Source organism: Myxocyprinus asiaticus, chromosome 24 (genome assembly GCF_019703515.2).
Source record: "Myxocyprinus asiaticus isolate MX2 ecotype Aquarium Trade chromosome 24, UBuf_Myxa_2, whole genome shotgun sequence".
Lineage (NCBI taxonomy): Eukaryota > Metazoa > Chordata > Actinopteri > Cypriniformes > Catostomidae > Myxocyprinus > Myxocyprinus asiaticus.
This window is the reverse complement of record NC_059367.1, coordinates 42908918-42935547: the sequence shown is the minus strand read 5'-3', so window position 1 is coordinate 42935547 and position 26630 is coordinate 42908918. Positions and strand designations below refer to the sequence as shown.

Here is a 26630-nt window from a genome sequence, read left to right as displayed (position 1 = left end):
TTGCATTTACTGTCATACAAATTACATTCATTAATTACTAGATTTGGTAAGGTTGGTGAAAGTCTTATTCTTGCATATATCAATGTGTTTTAGATTGACTGTAATAATGGTAACGGTATTGCTTTACACATCTTATTATATTCTCTATGAGTGCAGTTAAGATTATACTTGAGCAAGAAGGCAGTATATTCCAAGAAGTTATCATTATCATCTAATATAACATTCACAAACACAATACCCTTCTCATACCAATCACTTTTAAACAGCTATTTCCTATTAATTGTAATGACCCTGTTATTCCATAGGGTGGATCCATGGGGAGAAAAGTTGTGGGTAAATATAATTTTCCAGTATTGGAGAAGTTGTTTGTGGAAGTTTGATCATTTAATAGGAATCTTATTTACCTCAAAATCACATTTTAAAAGAAATTCAAGCCCACCTATTTTATTAAATAGAGATCTAGGTATGTGAAACCACATAGAGTAAGGTTGTGATAAGTATGATTTCAACCATTTAATCCCCAAACATTGATTCAAAGTCCAAAGCTTTGACACCACCCTTATCATACTCTTTAACAAGCTGTGATTTCCTAATATAATGGGTTTTATTTTTCCAAAGGAACTGGAAAATAATTGAGTTGTTTTTTAACAATATTAGCGGAGACATAGAGGGAGTGACATGGATATATTACTTTGGAAATACCTTCTGTTTTAGATAGCGTAACTCTACCAAATATGGTGAGGTCTCTGGTTAGCCAGCGACTAAAAGATTTTTTCATATCTATTAAACGGTTAGAAAAATTGATATCTTCCCTTCTGATAGCATTTTTAGATAAAACTATTCCTAGATACTTCACTTCAGATTTAACCTTGATTAAAGCTATACTGGAATCATTAGATGAATGAATAGGAAGTAACTCACATTTTTGAATATTAAGGGATAATCCAGATGCTTTAGAGAAAATTGAGATTGTACTAAGGGCAACATCCACCATAAATGTATTCTTTAAATCGGCAAATTGACTAATTTTAAATTCCTTATCGAAGATTGAGATATCATTCAAAACTGGGTTGTTATTTATGAGCATAAATGACTGGGTGGCTAAAATAATTTTTTTTGGAGAAATCCTTGTCTAATACCTAAAATCTTGGGGTTATACCAGGATTTAGGGACACAGAACTATATATGTGTCAGGTGTATTTTGTTGATTTATGTCTTTTATTTTGAAAAGTTTAGTTCCTGTTCCCTTGTCATGTGATTTCTGTTTTCCCTCCATGTTCATGTGTCATGTTTTCATTGGTTTATTGTTTAATTAGCTTGTTATGAGTTCTGTTTGTTCATTGGTTTATGTTCTCCCATGTCTTGTATTTAAGCCCTCATGTTTGCATTGTCTAGTTGTCTAGTATTGAATGTGATGAATGAGAATGTTTTTTGTAGTCATAGTCATAGTCATAGTCAAGTCTATGTTTTTGTTAGATCACGTTTATGGTTAGGGTTTTTGGATTTCACGTACTTTGTAAATAAACTGCACTTGGGTTCTTCATCTTCACGTCTTCGTCATTGCCATCATTGTCAGCAGCTAGCATACGTTACAGAATACTAGACCCACCATGAACCCAGCAGTTCGGCTTCTTGCGCCTACGTCAGGGGAATCGTCCCCTGGAGGACTATGTTGAGGACTTCTGCAGTCTAGCCTGCCAGGTGGACTTTAATGAGGTTGCCCTCAAAGACTGTTTTAGATTTGGACTGAATGAGTCCATTTCTTTTTTGATGCCTGGCGGTCGCAGTTCCCTCAGCCTGGCTCAATATATCGACCTCGCCCTAGGGTTCATTGGTTCCCCGTTCACTGTGGGGGAGGCGGATGCCGAGCCAGAGGTCCACGTCATGGCCGCCGCCAAGCCAGAGGTCCACGACATGGCCGCCGCCGAGCCAGAGGTCCACGACATGGCCGCCGCCGAGCCAGAGGTCCACGTCACCGCAACGCCTCGGCCTGCTCCATGCCACGTCACCGCAACGCCTCGGCCTGCTCCATGCCACGTCACCGCAACGCCTCGGCCTGCTCCATGCCACGTCACCGCAACACCTCAGCCTGCTCCATGCCATGTCACAGCCACACCTGAGCAGTGGGACCTGGAGATGGTTCCCACCCTTATACCCACCCTTAGTTCTCCTGAGCAGGCAAGGGGAACTTTCGGCCCTCCGATCCCGCCTGGACCCTCTGAGCCCTGGACTTCGCCTTGGCCTGTCGGTCCCTCGACATTGCCTCAGCTCGGCGTTCCCTCGGCTCCACTACGGTCCTTCAGCCTGTCGGCTGTGCCGGGGTCCCTCGTCCCTCCGGCTCCTCCTTGGTATGTTGGTCACCTGGCTCTGCTTTGGCTCTCCGATCCTCTGGCTGCGCCTCGTCCCTCTGATCTGTCAGCTTCACTGGGGACCTCCTTCCCTACGGCTCCACCTTGGTCCTCAGTCCCACCGGCTCCACCTCAGTCTTCCGATCCCTCAGCTCCGCCTTGCTCCTCCGAGCCTCCAGCATCGCCTTGGTCCTCCCTGCCATCGGCTCCACCCTGGCCCTTTGAGTCTTCGGCTACTCTCCGGGCACCAAGTTCCATGGCTCCACCCCTCGAGCCTCTCACGGCTCCACCTTCCATGGCTCCGCCCCTCGAGCCTCTCATGGCTTCACCCCCCACGGACTTTGCCCTGGTCCCATGCCCCTCGCCCTTTCTCGCCACGCCACGCCCCACGCCTCAAGACACCCCCCCTCCCCCCCCCCCGCTCCCTACAGAACTTTGAATTTATGTCATGTTTTACGTGTTTTGTTTATGTGTTGGGGTGTCAGGAGCCACCCCTTAGTGGGGGGGATATGTCAGGTGTATTTTGTTGATTCGCGTCTTTTATTTTGAAAAGTTTAGTTCCTGTTCCCTAGTCATGTGATTTCTGTTTTCCCTCCATGTTCATGTGTCATGTTTTCATTGGTTTATTGTTTAATTTGCTTGTTATGAGTTCTGTTTGTTCATTGGTTTATGTTCTCCCATGTCTTGTATTTAAGCCCTCATGTTTGCATTGTCTAGTTGTCTAGTATTGAATGTGATGAATGAGAATGTTGTTTTGTAGTCATAGTCAAGTCTAGTCTGTTTTTGTTAGATCACTTTGTAAGTAAACTGCACTTGGGTTCTTCATCTTCACGTCTTCGTCATTGCCATCATTGTCAGCAGCCAGCATACGTTACAATATGTCAGTATATAACATCTTAATTATTTTACAAAAGTTATTTCCAAAACCTAAAAATTGTAGCACTTCAAATAAAAAGGCATGTTCAACGGTATCAAATGCCTTTTAAAAATCAAGAAATAAAATAAAAGCATCAGTATCAATAAGGTCTCGATAATCAAGCATGTCTAGTAACAACCTGATGTGATTATGTATACTTCTGCCCTTTATGAAAGCTGATCGACACTCATCAATGATATGTGATAATCCCTCATTCAGATGATTAGCACAAACAAGTGCCAGCAATTTATAGTCGTTACATAATAAAGTAATCGGTCTCCTATTATCTAATACAAGATTATCTTTATTAGGCTTGGGAATTAGTGATGAGACCATGTTTCATAGTAGGAGAAAGACTTCCGTTTGAAATACAGTCTAAGAAGCGTATAGAGCAGTTCCTGATAACGCTCCAGAAGAAAGAAAAAGATTCTATGGTTATCCCATCTGTTTCAGGTAACTTCCCCTTAGATATCTGTTGAACTGCTATGTCTAACTCCTCAGTTCTTTGCTCATCTTCCATAAGTTGTTCAAAATGATCATCCAATGTCTTTTTAAAGCCCTGGATTTTATCAAAGAAAAAACAGCAATCTGCCTTAGAAAAATTGGATTTATATAAATTGCTATAAAAAGCTTTGATTTTCTCATTCACTTCGTCTTGATTTTCAATAATAGTGTCATTAATATTAAGCTTCCTAATTTTCTTTTTTGTCTGTCTTTGTTTTTCCAGACTAAAGAAATAAGAGTTTTTTCCCCCTTCTTCCATCCAACGAGCCCTTGAACGAATAAATGCTCCCTTGGCTTTTTCCAAATATATATTGTCAAGTTGGCACTGAAGGTTGTTTAGTTCATTTTGCTCTTCCAGTGACAGATCAGCTTTACAACACAACTTGTTAATGTCGCTAATGATGACCCTTTGTCTTATCTTTTTAAGTTTGGATGCTTGCTTGCTTGTCTTAATTGCTAATTGTTTAACTTTGAATTTGAACCATTCCCATTTGCTCAAAAAAGACATTTCAAGTTCACCTACTTCTTTAATCAGTTGTTTAACTTCATTACAAAACTCTGTATCTTCCAATAGGGTATTGTTAAATTTCCATATGGGACTTATGTTAGTCTCATTTCCGCCTGGAGAGAGGGTCAAAGATATTACACAATGATCAGTCAGGGGTGATGCTGAAATTTCACATCTATTTACTTTATTAGCCAGATTGTCTGAAATTAACCAATAATCTAATCTTGAGCACTGACCATTATTTGATGCATTGAACCAGGTAAATTGTTTTCTAGTTGGGTTTTTCATTCTCCAATAATCAATCAGATTGGCCTGTGTGATCAATTCAACTATTGTTTTATCAAATGTGTGGCACTTTTTCTTGATGGTAGACTGTCTAACCAAAGATCAGGGACCAAATTAAAATCTACAGGACCTGTATCTAAAAGCTGATTGGCTGTTTTTTGTGCATGGCGGATTCTGTCTCGTGCTGAACATCTCGCCGGAAGGCGGCGATGTGAGTTTTACATCAAACGAGAACCCGTATGACCCAGACGCAGGAGAAAGCGGATAGTTGTTCCGGTGTTCTGTGAACGCACCGAGAAAAAAACACAGGTGAGTAAAAGTGAACAACATCATAACAGTTGATTTAACACACGTCTGAACATGATGTTAATGTGTCTGATTAATCACACTTCATCACTTTAATTCAATGTTTGTTAGCTGCTCTGACTGTGGTGGTTCATGATATCAGAATGATTACCATATTCGTATACTATGATATTTACAGAATACTTATTTAAAAGAGTAGTAGCAAACATCAAAAATTGTTTTGTTATTGATGTGTAGTTTTAACAACAACAGTAAAGTCCTTCTAGTCAGTACTTGTGCTTTGTGATTTCCGATATAAAACACGAGTAAAAGTGTTGAATTTGCTCATGTTCTCTGGTGGTGTATCTGACAGATGTGTTTGACTGTGAGTCTGATGAGCACAAATAACACACTAAGACAACAAAGTGCGTGTCTGAGACCCCAAAATAGAAAAGAATTCCATCTGAACAGAAAATAAGACTGACATAAAAGAGTTTTGATGTTGCTCATGACCGACGATGACAGAAGAGATGCTGAAATTAAATTGGCACATTTACACGACATTTATTATGCAAAAATACTTAGTATTGTCCATTATCAACGCTGACACGGGTATCGACCGATGCTGAACATCTCAAAATAGTCCAATTTTAATTAATATATCGGTCTATCACTACTCCATTCTAATAGTTTATCGACGTCTGAATACCGGTTCTTGAAAGTTTGTATTGAGTTTAAATATGCTTTTATGTATATAATGAGTCTCAAATCATGTAACTAAACATCTGTTACAATCAACTCCATTTGTGTTTCACCGTGATGACATTTCAGACGGGTTTGTAGACAACATTTCATCCCAAAGATGAACAAATAGTTGTGTGTGTTTCCAGTGTTGACATGATGTTCCTGTCCTCTTTCAGAAGGAGGTGCTTTGGAGCTGATGGGGGACGAAAAGGAAACCTGGAAAGTGAAAACATTAGACGAAATCTTACAAGAGAAGAAACGCCGACGAGAGCTGGAAGAGAAGAGTGATCCTAAACGACCGAAGAACGTAAGATAATCACAGCCAGTGATGGTTAATCACTCATGGGAAATGAGTACAAATAAAACAATTCATGCTTTTTCACATTACTAAAGCAGCCGACAATTTTGAAATGATAATTAGTGGTTAGCTGATTTGGTTATAATCTCAAACTGGCCAAACATCATCCAATTAATCAGCATATCACTAACGAAAATAGAGTGTTTCTCACAGTCAGATGTTTTCTGATTTATTTGCATTGTCATGGTACAGACGGATGATCGGGAATCCAAACGGGACACTCCGGAGGAAGGAGAACTACGTGACCACAGGATGGAAATAACAATACAGAATTCACCCTATACGCAGGAAGACTCGACTGAAGACAGGTTTGGGATCTTTGTCGTATTCTCCTTGTTCTGTCTGTGTCTCATAACACAATAGTAAGGTGAATTCAGGTACATTGGGCCATTTTTTGACAGTTATCACAATGATTAAAACTGTAATTAAAAGTAAGTGTCCTTAACAAACAGTAGTATGTTTACACTTATGCAGGGGTTAATCCCTGTGCAATCAATTTATAAACCTGTTTTATCCAATTAGGGGTGGGGGTTATGACCAAAATCTTATATCACAACATTTTGAGGTGGTGAAACAGATCGCTTGTATTACGAGTGATTATTGTCATGTGAACCACAGATGTCGCACCTGTCTTAATAACAAGCTCCTCTTCATTTTCTTGACCTGTTTGGGAGTCGTCCCATTCTGTGGAGATGTCTTTCTCCATTTGGGTTTTTCCTGTGTCAAAAATGATTATGTAGCGTGAGTGATCACGCTTTGAGCTCTCCTGTCTCTGGAGCTCAAATATCGGAAAGCCTACTGGATTCGCACACACTTCGGAGCTCCAGAGACAGCGTGCACCACAGTCATGTAAAACGTTTGCGTGTCAGATGAGAAGAATATTTAGCGCTTTTGAAGCACCAAACGCATGATTAAGGTCATTAAATTTGCTTTGGTGGCCGCAGAAAAATGTTCAATGCCTGAAAAACCCTGTCCATGTTTCTTCAATTCTCTCAGTCTCATTTAAAGCCCCATCCACTGATAGATAAGCCCACGCTGCGCACATGGATATTTACAAATCACGATATACACATGTAGGATTGGAGAAGCCCAGCAGAAGGAAATTAAGAAGAATTAAAACAGTTTCACCAAGATGACCTATAACACTGGAAATTCCTCTTAAGCATTAAAAAGCTAAGAAAATTCAGACTGGTGCCAGCAAGTCTAAGGCTGCAGCATCGTCCAAAACATTGACGGAACAACCAGAACTTTCTACAAGGAGCAAAAGAACCAAGCAACGCAAGGAAGCGCAAGTATATCTCCAAACTTTGCTGAAAGTACTGGTGTCTCTTTAATATAATTCGAGTTACCTGATTGCAAATCAAGTTAGACTAAAAGAACTATCCAATGGTTCTCAAGGCATTGTCTATAGACTCCATGAAGTAAAATTTTTTCAGTACCGATCATTTACTGTACTTTCTGTACAACTCACCAACCTGTTTATGTTTGTCTGTCTGTGTTAGTTAGTTAGTTTTATGTTGTAGATTACCAATAAAGTCTTGTTTGTATTCAAAGTTAATTTGACTGTGGTATATTTTGATAAATAATCTTGTCACTTGATTTTTCAAAGATCTGCGCTCTGAAGCTCGAACCATATCTAAACATATTTGTGATATTATTTTCAATAAGCCTTTAGAATAGTATTACTCCAATAAGTGAATTAATCATAATTTCCTTATTAAAAGGAATTCCTTACAATAGAAATTGTGAGCAGATACAACGAGACATTCATACTGTGTGCATTTATACTACCAAAATTCCTACTCACGATATAGCAAAATCTCTATCAACTGACACTTTATATCGTTACCACGATATATATTGTCATATCGCCCAGCCCTATATCCAATAGTAATTTTGAACACATTTGTGCCTAGTTCTTTGACCCTGAGAAGGCAAGATGGAGACTGTGTTTGGCCTTGCCACTGCCTGCTTATCTCGTTTTGTCCTACCTGTCCTGTGTGTTGCTCTGTTTTTTTCTTCTGCTTGTTAACGATGGACTTGCTGCTCGGATGTACGACTGCAAGACACTTTTATACATTAGATTGTCTATGGTTGATCATAGTTTTCTGTCTCCATGGGCTGATATTCCACAATCTTTGCTGCCCCCTTTTGTGTCTGCGGCCGGCGATCCCAGCGGTGGGTTCCACCACGAAGTTCCCGCAGACAGCGGAGGAAGCGAGGGAGATGGGCCGGAATCCAGGTGAAGCTAAGGCTCTGGAAGTGAGTCGTCGTCGGAAAATGGCGCAGATCGCTTCTGATGAATTTTGCCTTGATGTTTCCTGCTGCTCTGTGGAATGACTTCCCCTTGACCATGGTTGGAAATGTCAGATCCTCCTGTCTCTGTCCTGTCTTCCCCGACACTCTTGCGGAGATTGTTATCCCTCCGGCGACTGGATTTTACTTGTGCAGCAGAGTGAGTCCCCATCAATTGCGCACCTTTCCCCGCAGTTCGCCCGGTGAAGGCCGGGACTCTACACCTCTTAGGATGGCGCTAGTGAATGCTCGCTCCATAACTAAAACTTTTGTGTTGAATGACATCAGTCAGTCTAAGAAGTTAGATTTTTGTTTGTAAATGAAACCTAGATGAATTTGGAACATCCACCCCCCCCTTATCGAGCTTTGGTTAAAGGGTTACACGTTTATCAGCCTGCCTAGAATCTCAGGCCGTGGTGGAGGACTTGCTGCCGTTGTTCAGAAGCCGTTCTTTCTTGGTTGGTGAGCACTGGGTCTTTCTCTTCTATGAATTAATGATTAAAGCAGGAAGTACTAATCCTTTTTATGGTATTTTAATTTACCGTCCACCTGGCCCAAACAGCCCCTTTTTTAAATGAATTTAGTGATTTTATTTTCCCTTTGTTATCAAGCTATCTATATTTGTGATTCTTGGTGACTTTAACATTCTTATTGATGATGCGTCTGATAAATTTGCTTCTAGCTTTATCTTACTCAACATGTAACTGGGCCTATACACATCAGAGGGCATACTCTGGACCTTGTTTTTACTCTTGGTTTAAATATTGATTCTGTTTGATATTGAGTTTTTTTTTTTTTTGGTTCTTTTCTTTTTTTCTCTGATCGTAATTGTGTTATATTTGACCTGTCTCTTAATTTAGATATTTTACCTTGTTGTGAAATTAATTCTCGCATCCTAAACCATCTCTCTGTGGCATTTTTCTGCTGCCTTTTATAATAGTCATGTTATTATGCCAAATAATGTTGTTGATTCTCAAGTACAACCTTTTAATGAGCCTTTCAGTCCTGGATAAGTTGTTCCTAAAAAGACTAGATTGGCTCCTCTGATTAATTCCTCCCTCTGGATGAGCGATAGCCAGGTACGGCACGGGACCCATCTTTATGACGGTAGCTCGTGAAAGGAACAGTGGCGCACTCCTTCCCTCCGTAATGCTAGGGTCTTCTCCTTGGGCAAGAGAGAACAACCCTCAAGCCCCCCTTGCTAGGGTCACAGCTATAAAGGTTTTTCCACCACTCTGTAAGAACCCAGAGTTTAATAGATCCTTTTTTACCTCTTTACTATTATAAGAAATAGGAAAAAGTGACTACTCGTTTGCCGTGAGTTGCGACCTGTGTTGGTGGAGGAAGAGATCCTGGTCCCTGAGAAATGCGGTTCGCTACGGACTCCGTTATTTCAACACAGTACTTTGGCTCCTACTTCACCTAGGCGGTAGGTTGGAATGGCTCGATCCAATCAATCTGCTGGTCAAGACTTGTCCTGGGATTGCTCTAAGTAGGATAACTGAACGTCAAATATTTCTCAGACTCCCAGTAGGCGTTGATCAGTTTGCTTGAGTATATCATCCCTGTATCCCTGATGCATAATCTGCTGGAGATCCGCGGTGCTGTGCATCCCTCTCTTTTGGGCTCCAAGGTGGGTGGGGAGCAGAGATGATGAAACTTAAAAACTAAAACATGGCTACAAAACACACCTCAAAAAAAACGTTTTTGGACTTGGACACTGATAATACTTCAGAAAACAAATGTGCCTCTATACCGAACAATGATGACTGGCCAAAATGTATCATTATTGAAGCTGCTGTTCCAGACTTTCCAATCAGCAAGCTTTCCCCTTTTGCTATACAAAACATACCTGTTGCAACTCTGGGGAGGAGGGACATGACAAAGAGGGTTGTGAAAAACCACCTAAATGTTACAACTGCTCAGGTGACCACCCAGCTGCATCAAAACAGTGTCCCATGTGGATCAAAGAAAAATACAGAAGATCAGATGCACTAAGAGAATCAGTTATCTTGAAGCAAAGAAAATGGTGGCTGCTGTCCCTATGTTTACTCTGAATAAAACCTTCACCTCTGCTCCAAAAAAAAGTTGTGAGAACAATAGATTGCCAGACAGATATTACTTGGATGCACAAAGATTAACCCCAAACTATAAATTATAGTAATACTCCCACAAAGACAAAGAATACAGGAACTCAGAGTGAAACTCTTCTAAATGACATCCATTCCGATCAGAGCTCAATAACAGAGAACCAAAAAGCAAATAAGAACAATAGAAAGGCAAGCTCTTCACAATCAAAAACACCCCAGGACGAAACTTCAAAGACCAGGCAAACTAGAGATGTGGAAATGAAAGAGAGGGAACATCATTGTAGAAGTCCGTCCCCTAAAGGCAATATCAGACCAACTGTCCCTATTCTTCCTAACAGGTAATGGAGAATGCAATCATCCAATGGAACTGTTGTGGTATCAGGGCTAATTTTACAGAACTACAACGTTTAATTGCAGTCACCAATCCTATAGCCATATGTCTTCAGGAAACACAATTACCATCAGATTGTACTCCCTCCTTTAAAAATGTAAAACATTTTAATACCTTCGGTCCCAATGACAAGCAGGCTTCCGGTGGTACAGCCATTTTAATAAGAAATTATGTGATCCACAGTCATATAAATATTAAAAGCAACCTACAGGGACAGCAGTACGACCGACTCTGCAGAAAACCATCACAGCTGTTTCTATCTACATTCCTCCAAATTCAAACTTGACACACATGGATCTAGATCACCTTGTTGCTCAGCTCACCCCACCCCTTATTTTCATGGGCGATTTTAATAGTCACAACTTTCTGTGGGGCAGCAATCATTGCAATACAAAAGGTAAGAAGATTGAAGATTTTATAGATAACCATATTTTATGCCTTTTTAAATAATGGATTAAATACCTACTTACACCTGGGACATGGAACATACTCTGCGATCGACTTAACAATTTGTCAGCCTGGATTGTACTTGGACCTATCTGGCATGACCTCTGTGGTAGTGACCACTTCCCAATCATTGTAACCATCAAAGGAAGAGAGGTAGAAACAAATGTACAAAGATGGCAAATTAAAAATGCTAATTGGTTTCATTTTCAAACCCTCTGTTATGAGAGGCTTACACAGTTTTCAGAAGACAGCCCTGATGCTATGCAGAATTTTACTAAAACGCTTATAGCTATAGCTAATGATACAATCCCAAGAACATCTTTAAACATGAAACGTAGGCGACTTCCATGGTTTGATAATAAATGTAAGGAAACCATAAAAGAGAGGAAGAAAGCTGAAAGGATTTTCTTTAGACACCCGTCAACTGAAAATCTTATTAAAAACTCAAGATGTGTAGAGCACGAGCAAGAAGAATCATAAATGAAGTTAAAAAGGAAAGCTGGAGAAGATTCGTTTCCAACTTGACAACAAGTACTTCATCAAACCAAATATTGAACTTGATACGGGTAATGAAGGGAAAAAACAATGGCACATCAAACAGCATGGTACACTCCTGATGTCAAAACAAGAAATTGCAAACATTTTAGCAAGAACTTTCGAAAGCAATTCATCTATTGAGAACTGTCTTCCTGCTTTTCGAATATTTCATGCTCAACAAGAAAAAGAGAAGATTAACTTTGTCTCTAGCAATGCAGAGCCCTACAACCAACCTTTCTCAATGGAAGAGCTACAGCGAGCTATAAAAAAATCCCACGACACAGCTGTTGGACCAGATAAAGTCCACTATCAATTCTTAAAGAATATACCCCACCTCTTTCTGAAAATGCTCCTTAGAATTTTCAACTCCATCTGGATATCTGGAAAAATCACACCCGCTTGGCATGAAGCAGAAATAATACCCATTCCAAAGCCAGTAAAAGACCATAGTGATCCCATAAATTATCGTCCTATAGCCTTAACCAGCTGCTTATGTAAAACAATGGAGAGGATGGTCAATGATCGCCAGGTCTGGGTACTGGAATCTGAACATCACGTAAGCAATGCCCAATGTGGTTTCAGGAAAGGTAGAAGCACTTCAGATCATCTTATTTGTCTTGAAAGCTATATTCGTGATGCTTTTATTAGAAAGGAGCATGTTGTACCTTGTCCAATCTACATAAACAAGAACTTGGAGTACCTCATGGTAGTATTCTATCAGTAACTCTCTTTAGTATTAAAATAGACAGCATTGCAAAAGTCATTGTTTCTGATGTTCATTGTAGTTTATATGTAGATGACCTCTGCATTTGCTACAGAAGCAAGTACATGCATACTGTCGAGTGAAAAATCCAACTGAAGATAAACAAAATGCACTCCTGGTCAACTCAGAATTGTTTCAGGTTCTCACAAACAAAAACTGTCTGTATGCATTTCTGTCAGCTCCATTCGTTGCACAATGAACCAGAGCTGTTTATGGACGGAGTTCCCATCAAAGTCATTAAAGAGAACAGGTTCCTTGGTATCAACTTTGATAGCAAGCTGTCTTTTATTCCTCGTATTAAATTATTGGAAAAGAAATGTTTTAAAGCTATGAACGTTTTAAAAGTTTTATCCAAAACCAAATGGGGAGCAGACAGTTCAACTCTTATGAATCTGTACAGAACCTTGATTTGCTCAAAGCTGGACTATGGAAGCATCATTTATGGATCAGCCAGGAGATCATATATACGACTTCTAGATACTGTTCGCCACCAAGGTATTCGACTGGCCTTAAGAGCATAGAAAACATCACCAATTCAAAGTTTATATGTGGAAGCAAATGAACCTTCCTTGGAAATCAGATGCCTAAAGCTGACCCTACAATATGCAATCAAACTGAAAACAAATTAAGAAAATCCAGCCTATCCAGCAGTTTTTTCAATACTATATGAAAGAAAACCAAGTCACATTTGTCCATTTGGCCTACATGTAAAAACCCATCTGGAGAATCTGAAAGTGGATCTAAACATTCTGGAGCAGACACTTTTTTTGCGAAATCCCTCCATGGGATCTCAAAAAGCCCAAAATCCATCTGGATTTAACAAGAAACCAAAAAATCAAAAACTCATCCGAATGAATTTTACCAACAATTCCTGGATATAAGAGCAGTGTTCCCACAACATATCCCAGTATACACAGATGGATCCAAATCTGGAAATCAAGTGGCAGCAGCCTTTGCAACAAGTCAGATGTGTCAAGGCATACACATCCCTGACCAAAGTTCAGTTTTTACTGCAGAGGCAAATTCTTTAACTAGTACTGAAGTTCATTGAGACTGTTCCACAGAAATCCTTTTTAATGATAACTGATTCTAAATCATGTCTGGAAGCATTGGAGTCTATAAGAACCGATCACCCAACAATTGTGAAGATTTTAAACAAAGTGTCATCTCTGGAATCAAAGAATTTTAGTATTATTTTCTGCTGGGTACCTGGCCACTCAGGAATCTCTGGAAATGAACAAGCAGATAGAGCTGCCAAAGAAGCATTATCCTCAGAACCAGTAAAATGCTCTATTCCATTCACAGACCTAAAACCAACTTTAAACATTTACACTAAAAACAAATGGCAGTCAGAATGGGATCAATGATTAACCAACAAATTACGGGAAATAAATTCTGTTGTTGGGACAAGACACGTATTCCCTTTTAATAATCGTTGGGATCAAGTCACTTACACTTGATGCCGGATAGGACACGCAAGGCTCACACACCAATTTTTACTATCTGGAGAAAATTCACTAACGTGCCCATCCTGTCAGATCCCACTATCCATTAAACATGTCTTACTGGACTTTAACACTTCTGCACACTTGTATTATTCTGTTGACACTTTTGAAAAGGTTTTTAATCAAGTAAATCCAAATTTAGTTTTAAGGTTTTTAGAAAAAATGAATCTTAAACACCTTTTTTAGTTTTACTCTTGAATAACTAAACTGGCTCTCGCCATGAATATAGCCATAGAAGCTGGCATGGTGTTAAAGGAAAGAAAGAAAGGATGAACGATAGTATTCCTTCTTTTAAACGAACCTGTCACAAAATTGAGCATTTGTGGAAATCCACCTATCTACAAGTTCACTATCAGTATTTAAAATAACTTTTAACGGATTTTATTAATATGGTTAAGGATGCCAGTTACATACTTCTCTAACCTTGTATCAAATAGTAGATGTAATCCCAAAATCCTGTTTGACACTATTAGAGATACTGTCTCTTCTGCATTACGTGCTGCTCCAATTTCTTCAGTTGATGAGTGCAACAACTTTATTTGTTGGTAAGATAAATGACATAGGAGCAAACATCATTCAATCTTTTTCCCCCAAAATACCATGCCCTTCCCGGCCAACAATCCTGGAGAGTTTTTCTCCAATCTCACTACAAGAGCTTACCAACTGGTTAGCACAATAAAAACCTACTCTAGTCCTTTTGACATTGTACCCACTGCTTTGTTTAAAAATGTTATTGATTCCATTGGTCCTTCTGTGCTCTATGTAATCAATAACTCGTTGACATCTGGTCATGTCCCAGGCTATTTTAAATTAGCTGCTGTTCAGCCACTGAAAAAAACAAATCTTTACCCTTCCTTGCCCCAGAACTGCAGGCCTATTTCTAAGTTAACTTTTATAGCTAAGATAAAAAAGAAAAAGTGGTTGCTAACCAGCTTTCAGCTGTCTTGGATGAACACAACGTTTTCGATAAGTTTCAGTCTGGTTTCCGTCGGTTGCATTCAACAGAAACTGCTCTTCTCAGAGCCTCAAATGATCTGTTAATGCAGGGTGATGCAGGAGAATGTTCTGAATTGGTACTACTAGATCTCAGTGCCTCTTTTGATACTGTGGATCATGGTATTAGGGCTGAAACGATTAGTCGACGTTATGGACAACGTCGACAATAAAAAAAATAGTCAACAAAAATTTTCCTTGTCGAATAGTCGTTTGATGTCATTTAACGTAACATGAGATCACATTAAACTCTGAAGCATGAGAGCAGCACTGCAGTTCAAGACTGACTGAGGAGAGGAAGAATTACACAGATCACAGTCCAAGATCACAGTCCAGATGCACTCTAAACTTTCACAGCTTCAGGTAATGTAGATCGCAAAGTAAATACAGAAGAACTCTTGTTGTGAAATACAGCGGAGCTGGAGTATCAAAATATTCGTTAGTTGCAGCCCTACATGGTATATATTGTGAGACTCAGTCAGTGGGTCGGTATCTCTGGAACAGCCTCGAAGTGGTTCTTGTAATTATCAGACAGGACTTTCTCAGTCACTGATCATAATTATGCCTCATCAACTGAATCTCTGTCTTATAGTGTTCCCCAATGTTCTGTTCTGGGCCCGATGCTGTTTGCATTGTACTTGCTTCCTCTCGGGCAAATAATACAACATTTTAAAGGTATCTCTTACCATTGTTATACAGATAATATTCAATTATACATTTCATTTAAGCCTCAAAATGTTTAAAAACTGTCTGATCTTTTGAATTGCATCACCTCTATAAAAGATTTGATGGCAGATAATTTTCTACAGCTAAATACTGACAAAACAGAAGTCCTAATTTCTGCCCCTGCTGGCATTGTCCCGAAAGTGATGTCTTGGCTTTTTATCTTCTTCTGTTTAACCTACCCTTTGTAATCTAGGTGTCTCTATGGGTCTTTTCACCTGTCTTAGCAATACATCCCTGAATCTATTACAATTGGTCCAGAATGCTGTTGCCAAGCTTCTGACCAAGTCATCTAGAACAGGGGTGTCAAACTCGGTTCCTGGAGGGCCACAGTCCAGCAGAGTTTAGTGCCAACCCTAATTAAACACGCCTGAAGCATCTAATCAAGGTCTTCAGGAGTGCTTGAAGATTACAAGGAGGCATTTTGGAGCAGGGCTGGAACTAAACTCTGCAGGATTGCGGCCCTCCAGGAACTGAGTTTGACACCCCTGATCTAGAAGGTCTCATGTAACACCAATTCTGATTTCTTTACACTGGCTTCCTATCAAATTTAGAATCCAGTTCAAGATTCTTGTGATTAGGTTTAGAGCCTTACATGGTCAGGCACCTGACTATGTAGAAGAGCCACTGCAGCCATATAATACCAGTAGGAATCTGAGGTCCTCTGATCAGGGTGTGTTGGTTGTTCCTCGCTCCAGGCTTAAGACAAAAGGAGACTGTGCCTTTGAGGTTGTAGCTCCTAAACTTTGGAACTCTCTCCCATTGGACTTAAGATCTGTGGACACTTTTAAAAAGCAGCTTAAGGGTGTGTTCACACTTGTAGTTTGGTTGTCTTGGTCCGGATAAATGATACATTTAGTCCTGGTTCGTTTAGCGTTCGCACTGGCATTTTTAACACTGAACCTAACGATACAAAACCAAAGGCATCAGGAAAAAGTTACAACCTGATCGGACAGCTTCTATGACGTATTTTTTTTTTACAGAACTTGCCGATCATCCAAAACAATGCTGGCTGCTGGGCGAAATGCACTCGTTAGATTTATATATGTATATCTTATGGTATTTTTACCAGCTGAGAACAAACGAAGAGCTAATAAAATGTGTAAAGGAGTCAAAACAGCGCCAGGAATTCCTCCGTTGCACACACAAACGAAGATATTCTGCAAGGACGGCTGACGGCGGTTCCGATGCCTGTACCGAACTGTAATGGGCAACATAGCTCCTACGATGAGAAGGACCAGGTATGCCTGAGGCCAGTATTAGGCAAATTGCTTCCTGTTTTTGGTCTGTTTAGATGTCTTTGGTCCATGTTGCGTTCATATATCAATCGAACCGCACCAGAGTTCATTTGGAAGCGGACCGAGACCCACTATTCAGGCGGTCTCGGTCCGCTTGTTTGATGCGCACCAAGGTTCGGATGGTAGCGTTCACACTTGTTCAAACGAACCGCACAAATGGAGCATTCGCACCAGAGTTCTTTTTACTCAAAACAAACCTGCCAAGTGTGAACACACCCTAAGATCCACTTGTTTAGACTTGCTTTTGTTTAAATTTGTTTGTTTTTAGTTTGTGTTTTGTCTTGCCTCATGCTTTTATCTGGTTGTTTGCATGTATGTCTGTTACTCTGTTTCTTATTTGCTTTTTAGTCTTTTATTGTGAAGCACTTTGTGACGTCTGTTCTTGAAAGGTGCTATATAAATAAAATGTACTCATTCAGAAGCGGTTCAACTTTTTCAAAAAATCCTGAAACTGAATGTTTTTCTTGACTTTCTGTTCCAGTGATGGTTCTCAAATGTGCATTCTTCTGCCAGTGTGGACAGAACATCATACTAAAATGCAGTGTTTCCTGCGCTAATATTCCAGGGCGGTGCTGCACCTTTCCATTTACGTTTATTCATTTGGCCGACACTTTATCCAAATCGACTTACAAAAGAGGAATAATACAACAGCCTGTTACTCAGTCTATAGCACAAACATACAACATGACGAGTGCAGTTTGATTCCTGAACGAATGACTCTTATGAGCTGGTTCTTTTGAGTGAATCAAAAACGTGTTTGAATAAGTCTGAGCGGTAACTGAATCTGACTTACTTACTGAACCACAAGTCATTACTTTTGGCAAGTCTGATGTGAAATGAACCATGGATTGTTCCAGTGTTATGTGTACTTTAGGTTCGTGAAAGTTAAGTGTAATTACTGACTGGCTGGTCATATGACAATAGGGGTGTTACGACGCATTCATTGTCAAGCATGCTGATTCATATGCATCGATCCTGAAATTGCGAATTGTTTGTGTTGGTCAATAAATGATTTAAAATGCTTCAAATCAAATGAATCGTGATGACAGGCCAGTAAAACGTCACATTCATTCATTACTTCAACTTTGGTTTTTAAACCAGAAGAAGGAAATGGCAAAAAAAATAAAAAAAATAAATCTAAAACTGCTTCCCCATTAATATAAAAAATAATGTCTGATATCATTGTTTTACATTATATGCAACACATTTACATATCTGTTAACATCTCCAAATAAGTGTTTTATTGTCTTATGACTCTTTTGAATTGATTTCAAATTGTTATATCTGCTGTTGAAATCTGAAATTCTCATCATTTAGCAACAGACTGCTGAGGGCAGTAGAAGAAATGAAAACTGCACTTCATATTTCTTATTATTTTCTCCTCAAAAGTGCTTAAAGAATCATTAGCTGTACCAGAATCATTCAGAGGAATCAGAATCATTCAAATCCTTCTGATTCCCGTCCGTTGTTGCTGCCGTTTGCTGTGTTTGATTATGCCATCTGATATTGACTGTATTTCTGCAGAGGAGAGGAGGATGAATCTCTGGCAATTAAACCTCCACAGCAGATGGCCAGAAAAGACAAATCACACCACAGAAAAGAGGAGAAAAGAAAAGATAAGAGGAGACACAGAAGCCATTCTGCAGAAGGAGGTAAATTATGTTAATGGTGATGTTTTCTGATTTGAAAAAATGAGTACTTCATTAATAGTGCCAACTATGTGAAATACTGTATAATATACACAATATTAATCAGTAATGTATCGATTGATGAAGCATTATGCTCCTTAAAGAAAATAAACAGATGTTTGAACATTTGATTGGCTCCAAATAAAAAGGAAAATTATATTAACAAATGTGTGCATTTGCTTTTTTGATATTTCAAAATGAAACCACAAGTAGGCCTATATAGTATGTGAGTTTAAGTGGCTCACTTTCCCTAAGTGTTTTTTTTTTTGTTTTTTTTTAGCTTTAAAGGTAGTACTTATTGTATTGTAATGTCTTCAATGGATTGACCTGAAATTGTCTTTACAGCGGGGAAACATATGCGCGCAAAAGAAACGGAGCGGGAAAACGAGAGACGGAAGAGACCATGGCAGGACGACAGCAAAACTCGCAGAGATTATGAACATCAGAAACAGAGAGATCAGGCCAGAGCTCATTCCCGCAGAGAAAGGTAACACACACACACACACACACACACACACACACACACACAGTCTCAGCAGGTTACATGTGGAGAGCAGACAGAATGTAAATTACCTCTAACCATATTTTCAAATGTTCAGCTTGATGACATGAAGAAATGGTTAGTTGTTTGTAATGCCTGATCAAAAGTGTATCTGTTACTAATTCCTGTTGTATCTTGTCATGCAAATACAGTCAGTAAATGCAGTAATACCATATTAAATTTACCATGTAGCACTAAATTAAATTATTCATGAACAAGGTGTGATTTCTGGGTGTTTGTGTGATCCTGTAGAGATCGACTGGAGCAACTTGAGCGTCAGCGGGAAAGAGAGCGCAAACTCCGTGAACAGCAGCAGCGAGAGCAGCGAGAGCTGAAGGAGAGAGAGAGGAGAACAGAGGAGCGTCGCAAAGAGAGAGACACCCGCAGAGAAGGTACATCAATAAACACGCTCATATCACACGTTGTGCAGTAATATCAGCCTCAGTTTAACCTCTGATGATTTGCCAATTGACCATCTGCACACAAAAGTACTCAAGTCTTCCAAGTACCAGTCAACGAGTGCTTCGGAAGAAGAACTAATTAAGAATAATTCATTTGAATTGAATTTTTGAAAGTATGGATATACAGTTGAAGTCAGAAGTTTACATACACTTAGGTTGAAGTCATTAAAACAAATTTTTTTTAACCACCGCACAGATTTCATATTAGCAAACTATAGTTTTGGCAAGTCGTTTAGGACATCTGCTTTGTGCATGACATGAGTAATTTTTCCAACAATTGTTTAAAGACAGATTGTTTCACTTTTAATTGACTATATCACAATTCTAGTGGGTCAGACGTTTACATACACTAAGTAAACTGTGCCTTTAAGCAGCTTGGAAAATTCCAGAAAATGATATCAAGCCTTTAGACAATTAGCCAATTAGCTTCTGATAGGAGGTGTACTGAATTGGAGGTGTACCTGTGGATGTATTTTAAGGCCTACCTTCAAACTCAGTGCTTCTTTTCTTGACATCATGGGAAAATCAAAAGAAATCAGCCAAGACCTCAGAAAAAAAATTGTGGACCTCCACAAGTCTGGTTCAAACTTGGGAGCAATTTCCAAATGCCTGAAGGTACCACATTCATCTGTACAAACAATAGTAGGCAAGTATAAACATCATGGGACCACGCAGCCATCATACCGCTCCGGAAGGAGACGCATTCTGTCTCTTAGAGATGAACGTAGTTTGGTGCAAAAAGTGCAAATCAATCCCAGAACAACCGCAAAGGACCTTGTGAAGATTCTAGAGGAAACAAGTAGACAAGTATCTATATCCACAGTAAAACGAGTCCTGTATCAACATAACCTGAAAGGCTGCTCAGCAAGGAAGGAGCAACTGCTCCAAAACCACCATAAAAAAGCCAGACTACAGTTTGCAAGTGCACATGTTGTGGGGGTGCTTTGCTGCAGGAGGGACTGGTGCATTTCACAAAATAGATGGCATCATGAGGAAGGAAAATTATGTGGATATGTTGAAGCAACATCTCAAGACTTCAGCTAGGAAGTTAAAGCTCGTCGCATATGGGTCTTCCAAATGGACAATACCCCCCAGCATACCTCCAAAGTTGTGGCAAAATGGCTTAAGGACAACAAAGTCAAGGTATTGGAGTGGCCATCACAAGCCCTGACCTCAATCTGACATTTGTGGACAGAAATAAAAAGCGTGTGCGAGCAAGGAGGCCTACAAACCTGACCTAGTTACACCAGTTCTGTCTGGAGGAATGGGCCAAAATTCCAGCAACTTATTGTGAGAAGCTTGTGGAAGGCTACCCAAAATATTTGACCCAAGTTAAACAATTTAAAGGCAATGCTACTAAATACTAACAAAGTGTTTGTAAACTTCTGACCCACTGGGAATGTGATGAAAGAAATAAAAGCTGAAATAAATCATTCTCTCTACTATTATTCTGACATTTCACATTCTTAAAATAAAGTAGTGATTCTAACTGACCTAAGACAGGGAATGTTTTCTGTGATTAAATGTCAGGAATTGTGAAAAACTGAGTTTAAATGTATTTGACTAAGGTGTATGTAAACTTCTGACTTCAACTGTATCAGTGACTGTATCGGACAAAAATGGCGTTTAGCGGTGGGCGATTGATACACTGGCTAAATTGATATGCAGTTAGAAATGTGTCAACTGCTAGAAATATTTGAGTATCAAGAAGCTATCACACTGAGTAAATTACATAAGGAATTATAAATAACATCTAGAACGTTGTCGCAAAAGTCTAAATCCAAAAATATTACCATATTTCCAGGAATAAAAAAAACATAGCAACAAAAAAACAAGAACAGACAAATGCTCAAATGTTATGCATTATAATTCCTTGAGAAACAGACAGTAATGGCCACTGCCTCATATATCCTTATGAAGACTTTTAAGACCATCTACACATGAGATTACACAGAAGTTCCTCTAATTGTGTATTTTATTATCTCCAAGGTCACTTAGCCACAATAATGTTTTTTTGTAGGATAGAATATTTCCAGTCCAATAAAATTCTTCATCTAGCTAACAGGGAAGCAATTTTACCAAAATATTTACATTGCTTAGGTTCAGTGCAATCAACGACCCCCAAAATTGCAGTTAATGCATTGGGTGTTAATATAATACTTAAGGCTTTAGACAGTGTGTTAAATATTGTGGTCCAAAAGTGTTTGAGTGCAGGACATGCCCAAAACAAATGTGTAAGGTTACCTTAAGAAAAGTTTTACTTCAGACAGATAAACACGGTTCAGCACTTTAAGCTGCACCATTTCCAAACGAGCACAAGATGAGCTACCGTTTACCACATTATCATCCCATACCTTGTCTGTTATTCTCTCCAACTCATTTTCAAAAACAAAACAACGTAAGAGCATGGTAAAATATATCAGCTGAAATATATATTTGATATTCATGAGAGGGCACATTGTTATATAATACAATGTATTCATGTGAGGGCACATATAATATATACAATATTATTCTAAAATTACCTTTTAAAAAGACAAGACTTGAGTTGATTTTATTTCTGTCCCTTTTTCTCTCTCCTTGTACATCATTCATACAGTAGATTTAATATGACAATAAAATAAAATAATAAATATTGTCAGTAGTGATGAAGCGTACAGTCACTATTTGGCTTTGTAAGGCAGTGTTTTATGTTACTGCTGAACAACAAACACATTTGAATGAATATTTTCATTAATTTCAGATGGCAAAGGCTTTGAAGAAGGTACCAGTGTGGGAGAAATATATAAAGTATTGCCATTGAAAGTGATACTAAAGTTCAGCACTATTTGATACTGAGTGGAAAGTTTTCATTCATATTATACATTTTAATAACTCTCGGCCGATTAATTGGCTATCGGCCTGTTTTCCCCACCTTAGATATCGGTATTGGCAAAACCCAATTTTGTATGCTTGCACATACAAATATACACATTTTAGTCTGAGTGAAACTTGTATTCTATTAATTCATTAAAGCTGCACTATGTAAGATTTTTTTTGGTTACAATTAACAATAGTTCATTATTGATTTAGTACATAAAAATCAGTGTTTAAAACCCTGTTCTTGTCTTACCCCGATTCACTACAGTAAGCCTACAGTAATGATTTTTATTTTGAGATGCCGGATTTGGCACGAAATCCCAGGCTTAAGTCATTCGTCCTGGCGTGTGTATGTCATTTCCGTAAACACAGAAAAGAAAGGTCTCGTATGTGTCGGCTGTTCAGTCAGTCACTGTCCAGGACATCAGAGACAAGACATCAGTCTCCAGATGAATTTTGAACTGTTAACTGTTTGGCAAAGTTGTTTACCTGCTATAATGCTTGGATATGTTTTCTGGAAGGGTTGTTGAAGCTTATATGTCATGCTTTACTTAATCAAACATTACTCGTGTTTTTACAGATCACTATGTGTTTAATAGATTTGGTTTTCTGGTGAAGTTACTGTAACATGTTTACTAATATTCATGACTTCTGAGTATTTTATAACATTGCTACAGTTTCGAGGTTCCCTAGTGTGTGTGTGTGCACCACTTTTTATCTCATTTCTTTTACCCCAGTTGCAGAAATGCACAAGTTGAGTCACTTTTCATTGCCTTTTTAGCAGATAGTGTGTTTAAGCAGAGTGGACCATTTAAAATTACATCTAAAAGCCACTTTATATATTTCTCATGAATTTATTCTCATCTCAAGTTGTTTATAATTTACCAAATTCATTGCACAGTAATGAATGTATTAGTTTGTTTAGCATGTATCCATCTCTCTATTATAATTTTACTTCCAAAGTAATAAGGAAACATTTATTATTGTAACTGTTAAATTGCATATTTTGCATATTATTTACATGTTTAATAAAGTATATTTTATCCTCATCATTATTGAATCCTTGTTTTGAGTTTTTATATGACAGCCTTATAGTGCACACACCTACTATTGTAGAATTACGGTTTACTTGTATTGTCCACTGTGGCTGTAGATAATAATATAAAAAGTATGCATCTTCAGTTGGTTGTTTTAGTGGAAAAAAAATTCCCCCAGGTGATATTTTCACATTCTAAATGTTGTAGTGGTCTTTCAGTGGAAATACTGACTAATGTTGCTCCGATACCACAATTTTGGTTTTGGTACAATACCAGCCCTGGTATCGATACTAACTCAATACTTAGACAGCAAATAAAAAAACTCAGGATACAAATTATGCCTTTTCTGTTTAAATATTTCTGGATTACTTGTTAAATGTTTTAATTAAATGTTATGATCAAATTTTGTTTAATCAAATAAATACTGTAAAGCATAACGCTTTTCAGCTATATATATATATATATATATGGTAAAAAAAACTGAATCTGATTACCTGAGGCAAAAGGCTGCCATTGCTGAATCACAACATGCTGATATTCAGTACACTTGCTTATGTGATACTGCTTACAGATAATAATACTAATAATATAACCATTTAATATTATATTATTGTTACTATGGGTATTATTTCGACTGCTTTGAATATTACACTTTTATACAGTAGTAATGTGTTTCTGACAAAATATCTTAAATTTCACGCATCCAGTTAAAGCTCTCATTTCAGCTGGACTTTTATTTTGAAAGATCTTTGAAGTTCTTCCTGTTTGTGAAGGGTTCGTTATATCAAGCTTCCCGCGACTCTTGGACTGAAATCTCCGAGCTGCAATGAAGAAAGAGTTCATTTGAGAGTTCACAGCCATTTATACACTCAACACAATGATCCGTGGCTCTGCAGATGGATACTATTGGACACACTGCATGAAAGTCAAGCATTAGTTGTGTGTGTTGCGTGCGTGCCTGTGTGTGTGTGTGTGTGTGTGAAGGAGATGACAGGGCAGGAATGCGCCTCATATTCATACTGTGGTGCGCAGCGCATGTGACTATATTATTTCATGAAATGACATCATCTACTGTTTAATGATCACGCTTGACCATATATAGGCTTTTTTATTATTATTTTCAAATGGCCTTTGATTTCATTTCAAAACTTCATTTTGCTAATGGCAGCATACTTTAATATGGTACCTAAATTAACAAGATGATATCGTACCGTTTGAAATTTTTGGTGTTGCGATATTTCGCTAGTACCAGTATACCACGCAACCCTAATACTGACTTGCAGTTCATATTTTTACAGCATCTCCTATTATGCGGACACAGTGTTAAATTATTTTTGAAGAATAACTCGTATCAGCCATATCACGAGTTTCACCTCTTAAATTTACATGTGTATTACAATACAAACATTGATGTGTGGTGGTTAAAACTCTTGAATAATCCTACTAAAATATGTAAATAAGAGTGATGTTTACCTATCTAAAAGCAAGTAAACTCTCAGTAAAAAAAAAAATATATATATATATATATTTTGGATTGCCCAATTCCCACTACTTAGTAGATCCTTGTGGTGACGCACAAGTCTCACTTGCCTCCGCTTCTGAGACAGTCAATCTGCACATCTTATCATGTGGCTCTTTGTGCAATTGTAATTGCAATGGATACGACAGGTCTACCATTACTTTAGACTAGGGATGCATGATATATCGGCATCCAATAAGCAGGAAAATCTAAATATTATTGTGCTGATGGCGATATTTTCACCGATAATTTGTTACAGATTTTTTTTGCTTGTGGCTGTAAATCTCTGACTGCCTGCGGTTTCTCTACTTCAGACAGGGACTCAGACAGTCTCAAGCGACACAGTGTGTCTGACAGTGAGAGTCAGACTAGTGTTGTAAGACAAGCTCAAGGATTATTTCAACATGTCTGCACCGTATTATGTTGTGTGTAGGCTCGTTTTAATTGCAATCCTTTGCTGTAAGTAAATATATGCTATTTTCCATATTCTGTTTAAGGTTTATGGCTTAATAAATTAAAATGTGATAAAAACATGTTTGTTATTTGGGGGCAATAATTTCCACATTTTACTTCATGAAACATAAACAGAATATAGAAAATAAGCATGTCTTTGCTTACAGCAAAGGAACATGATTAAAACAAGTCCAAACACAACCTAACACGGTGCATAGATCTTGAAATAATTCTCACAGAGTGACTCGAGATGGATAAAACACTAGTTTTGAGGGAAATGAATCTGCTTGTTGTATATTAGAGTTGAGACTTTTTTTAACATTGACTCTGTATGATGTTTTACCAATTCCCATTATATGATTGTTGTGTTCACATTTCAGAAGTTATACAGTGGAACTGTTACAGATGAGCGCTGTAACAAGCGACTGTGAATGAGACATGCATAAACGCAATGCTGCACGTACATAACACACACAAACCACCACTGCACTCGCAGTCTGACTGCTAGAATAAATATTAAATATTACGTTTATTATTATATCTGTTAGCAAGTCATCAGGATTGCCTTAAACACTCATAGAAATGGGCACCATGCAGTTTATGCAAGTGTATTGTCATTTATTTGTCATTCAAATCAGCATACACTACTGTTCAAAAGTTTAGGGTCACTTACTCATTCTTTATTTATTTTTTTATTTTTTTCACAATTTAGAATAATAGTAAAGTCATCACAACTATGGAATAATAGAAATGGAACTATGGGAATTATGTTGTGACTAAACAAAATCCAAAATAAATCAAAACTGTGTTATATTTTAGCATCTTCAAAGTAGTCACCCTTTACCTAGAATTTGCAGACATGTACTCTTGACATTTTCTCAACCAACATCTTGAGGTATCACCCTGGGATGCTTTTTAAACAGTATTGAAGGAGTTCCCATCTATATGCTGGGCACTTAGTGGCTGCTCCTCTTTATTATTCAGTCCAAGTCATCCATTTCAAACATTTAAGCATACGCCTTCAGAGCAAAAGATTTTTAAGATCATGAGAAACATTTCAGTGGAGTGTTTCAGAACTTTTG

The 26630-nt window shown here is 38.4% G+C and overlaps 1 protein-coding gene across 1 annotated transcript in view; it reads left to right on the top strand.

Annotated features, from left to right (window-relative positions):
* Positions 1-4747: 4747 nt before the first annotated feature.
* Positions 4748-26630, top strand: part of LOC127414601 (cyclin-dependent kinase 11B-like) — a 59106-nt gene continuing 37223 nt past the window's right edge. Inside the window, exons 1-6 of the mRNA XM_051652746.1 lie at positions 4748-4870; positions 5767-5897; positions 6141-6256; positions 18515-18642; positions 19024-19165; positions 19472-19611. Of these exons, the coding sequence (XP_051508706.1) occupies positions 5787-5897; positions 6141-6256; positions 18515-18642; positions 19024-19165; positions 19472-19611 (637 nt within the window). The 5' untranslated portion in view covers positions 4748-4870; positions 5767-5786. The remainder of the gene's footprint in view (positions 4871-5766; positions 5898-6140; positions 6257-18514; positions 18643-19023; positions 19166-19471; positions 19612-26630) is intronic.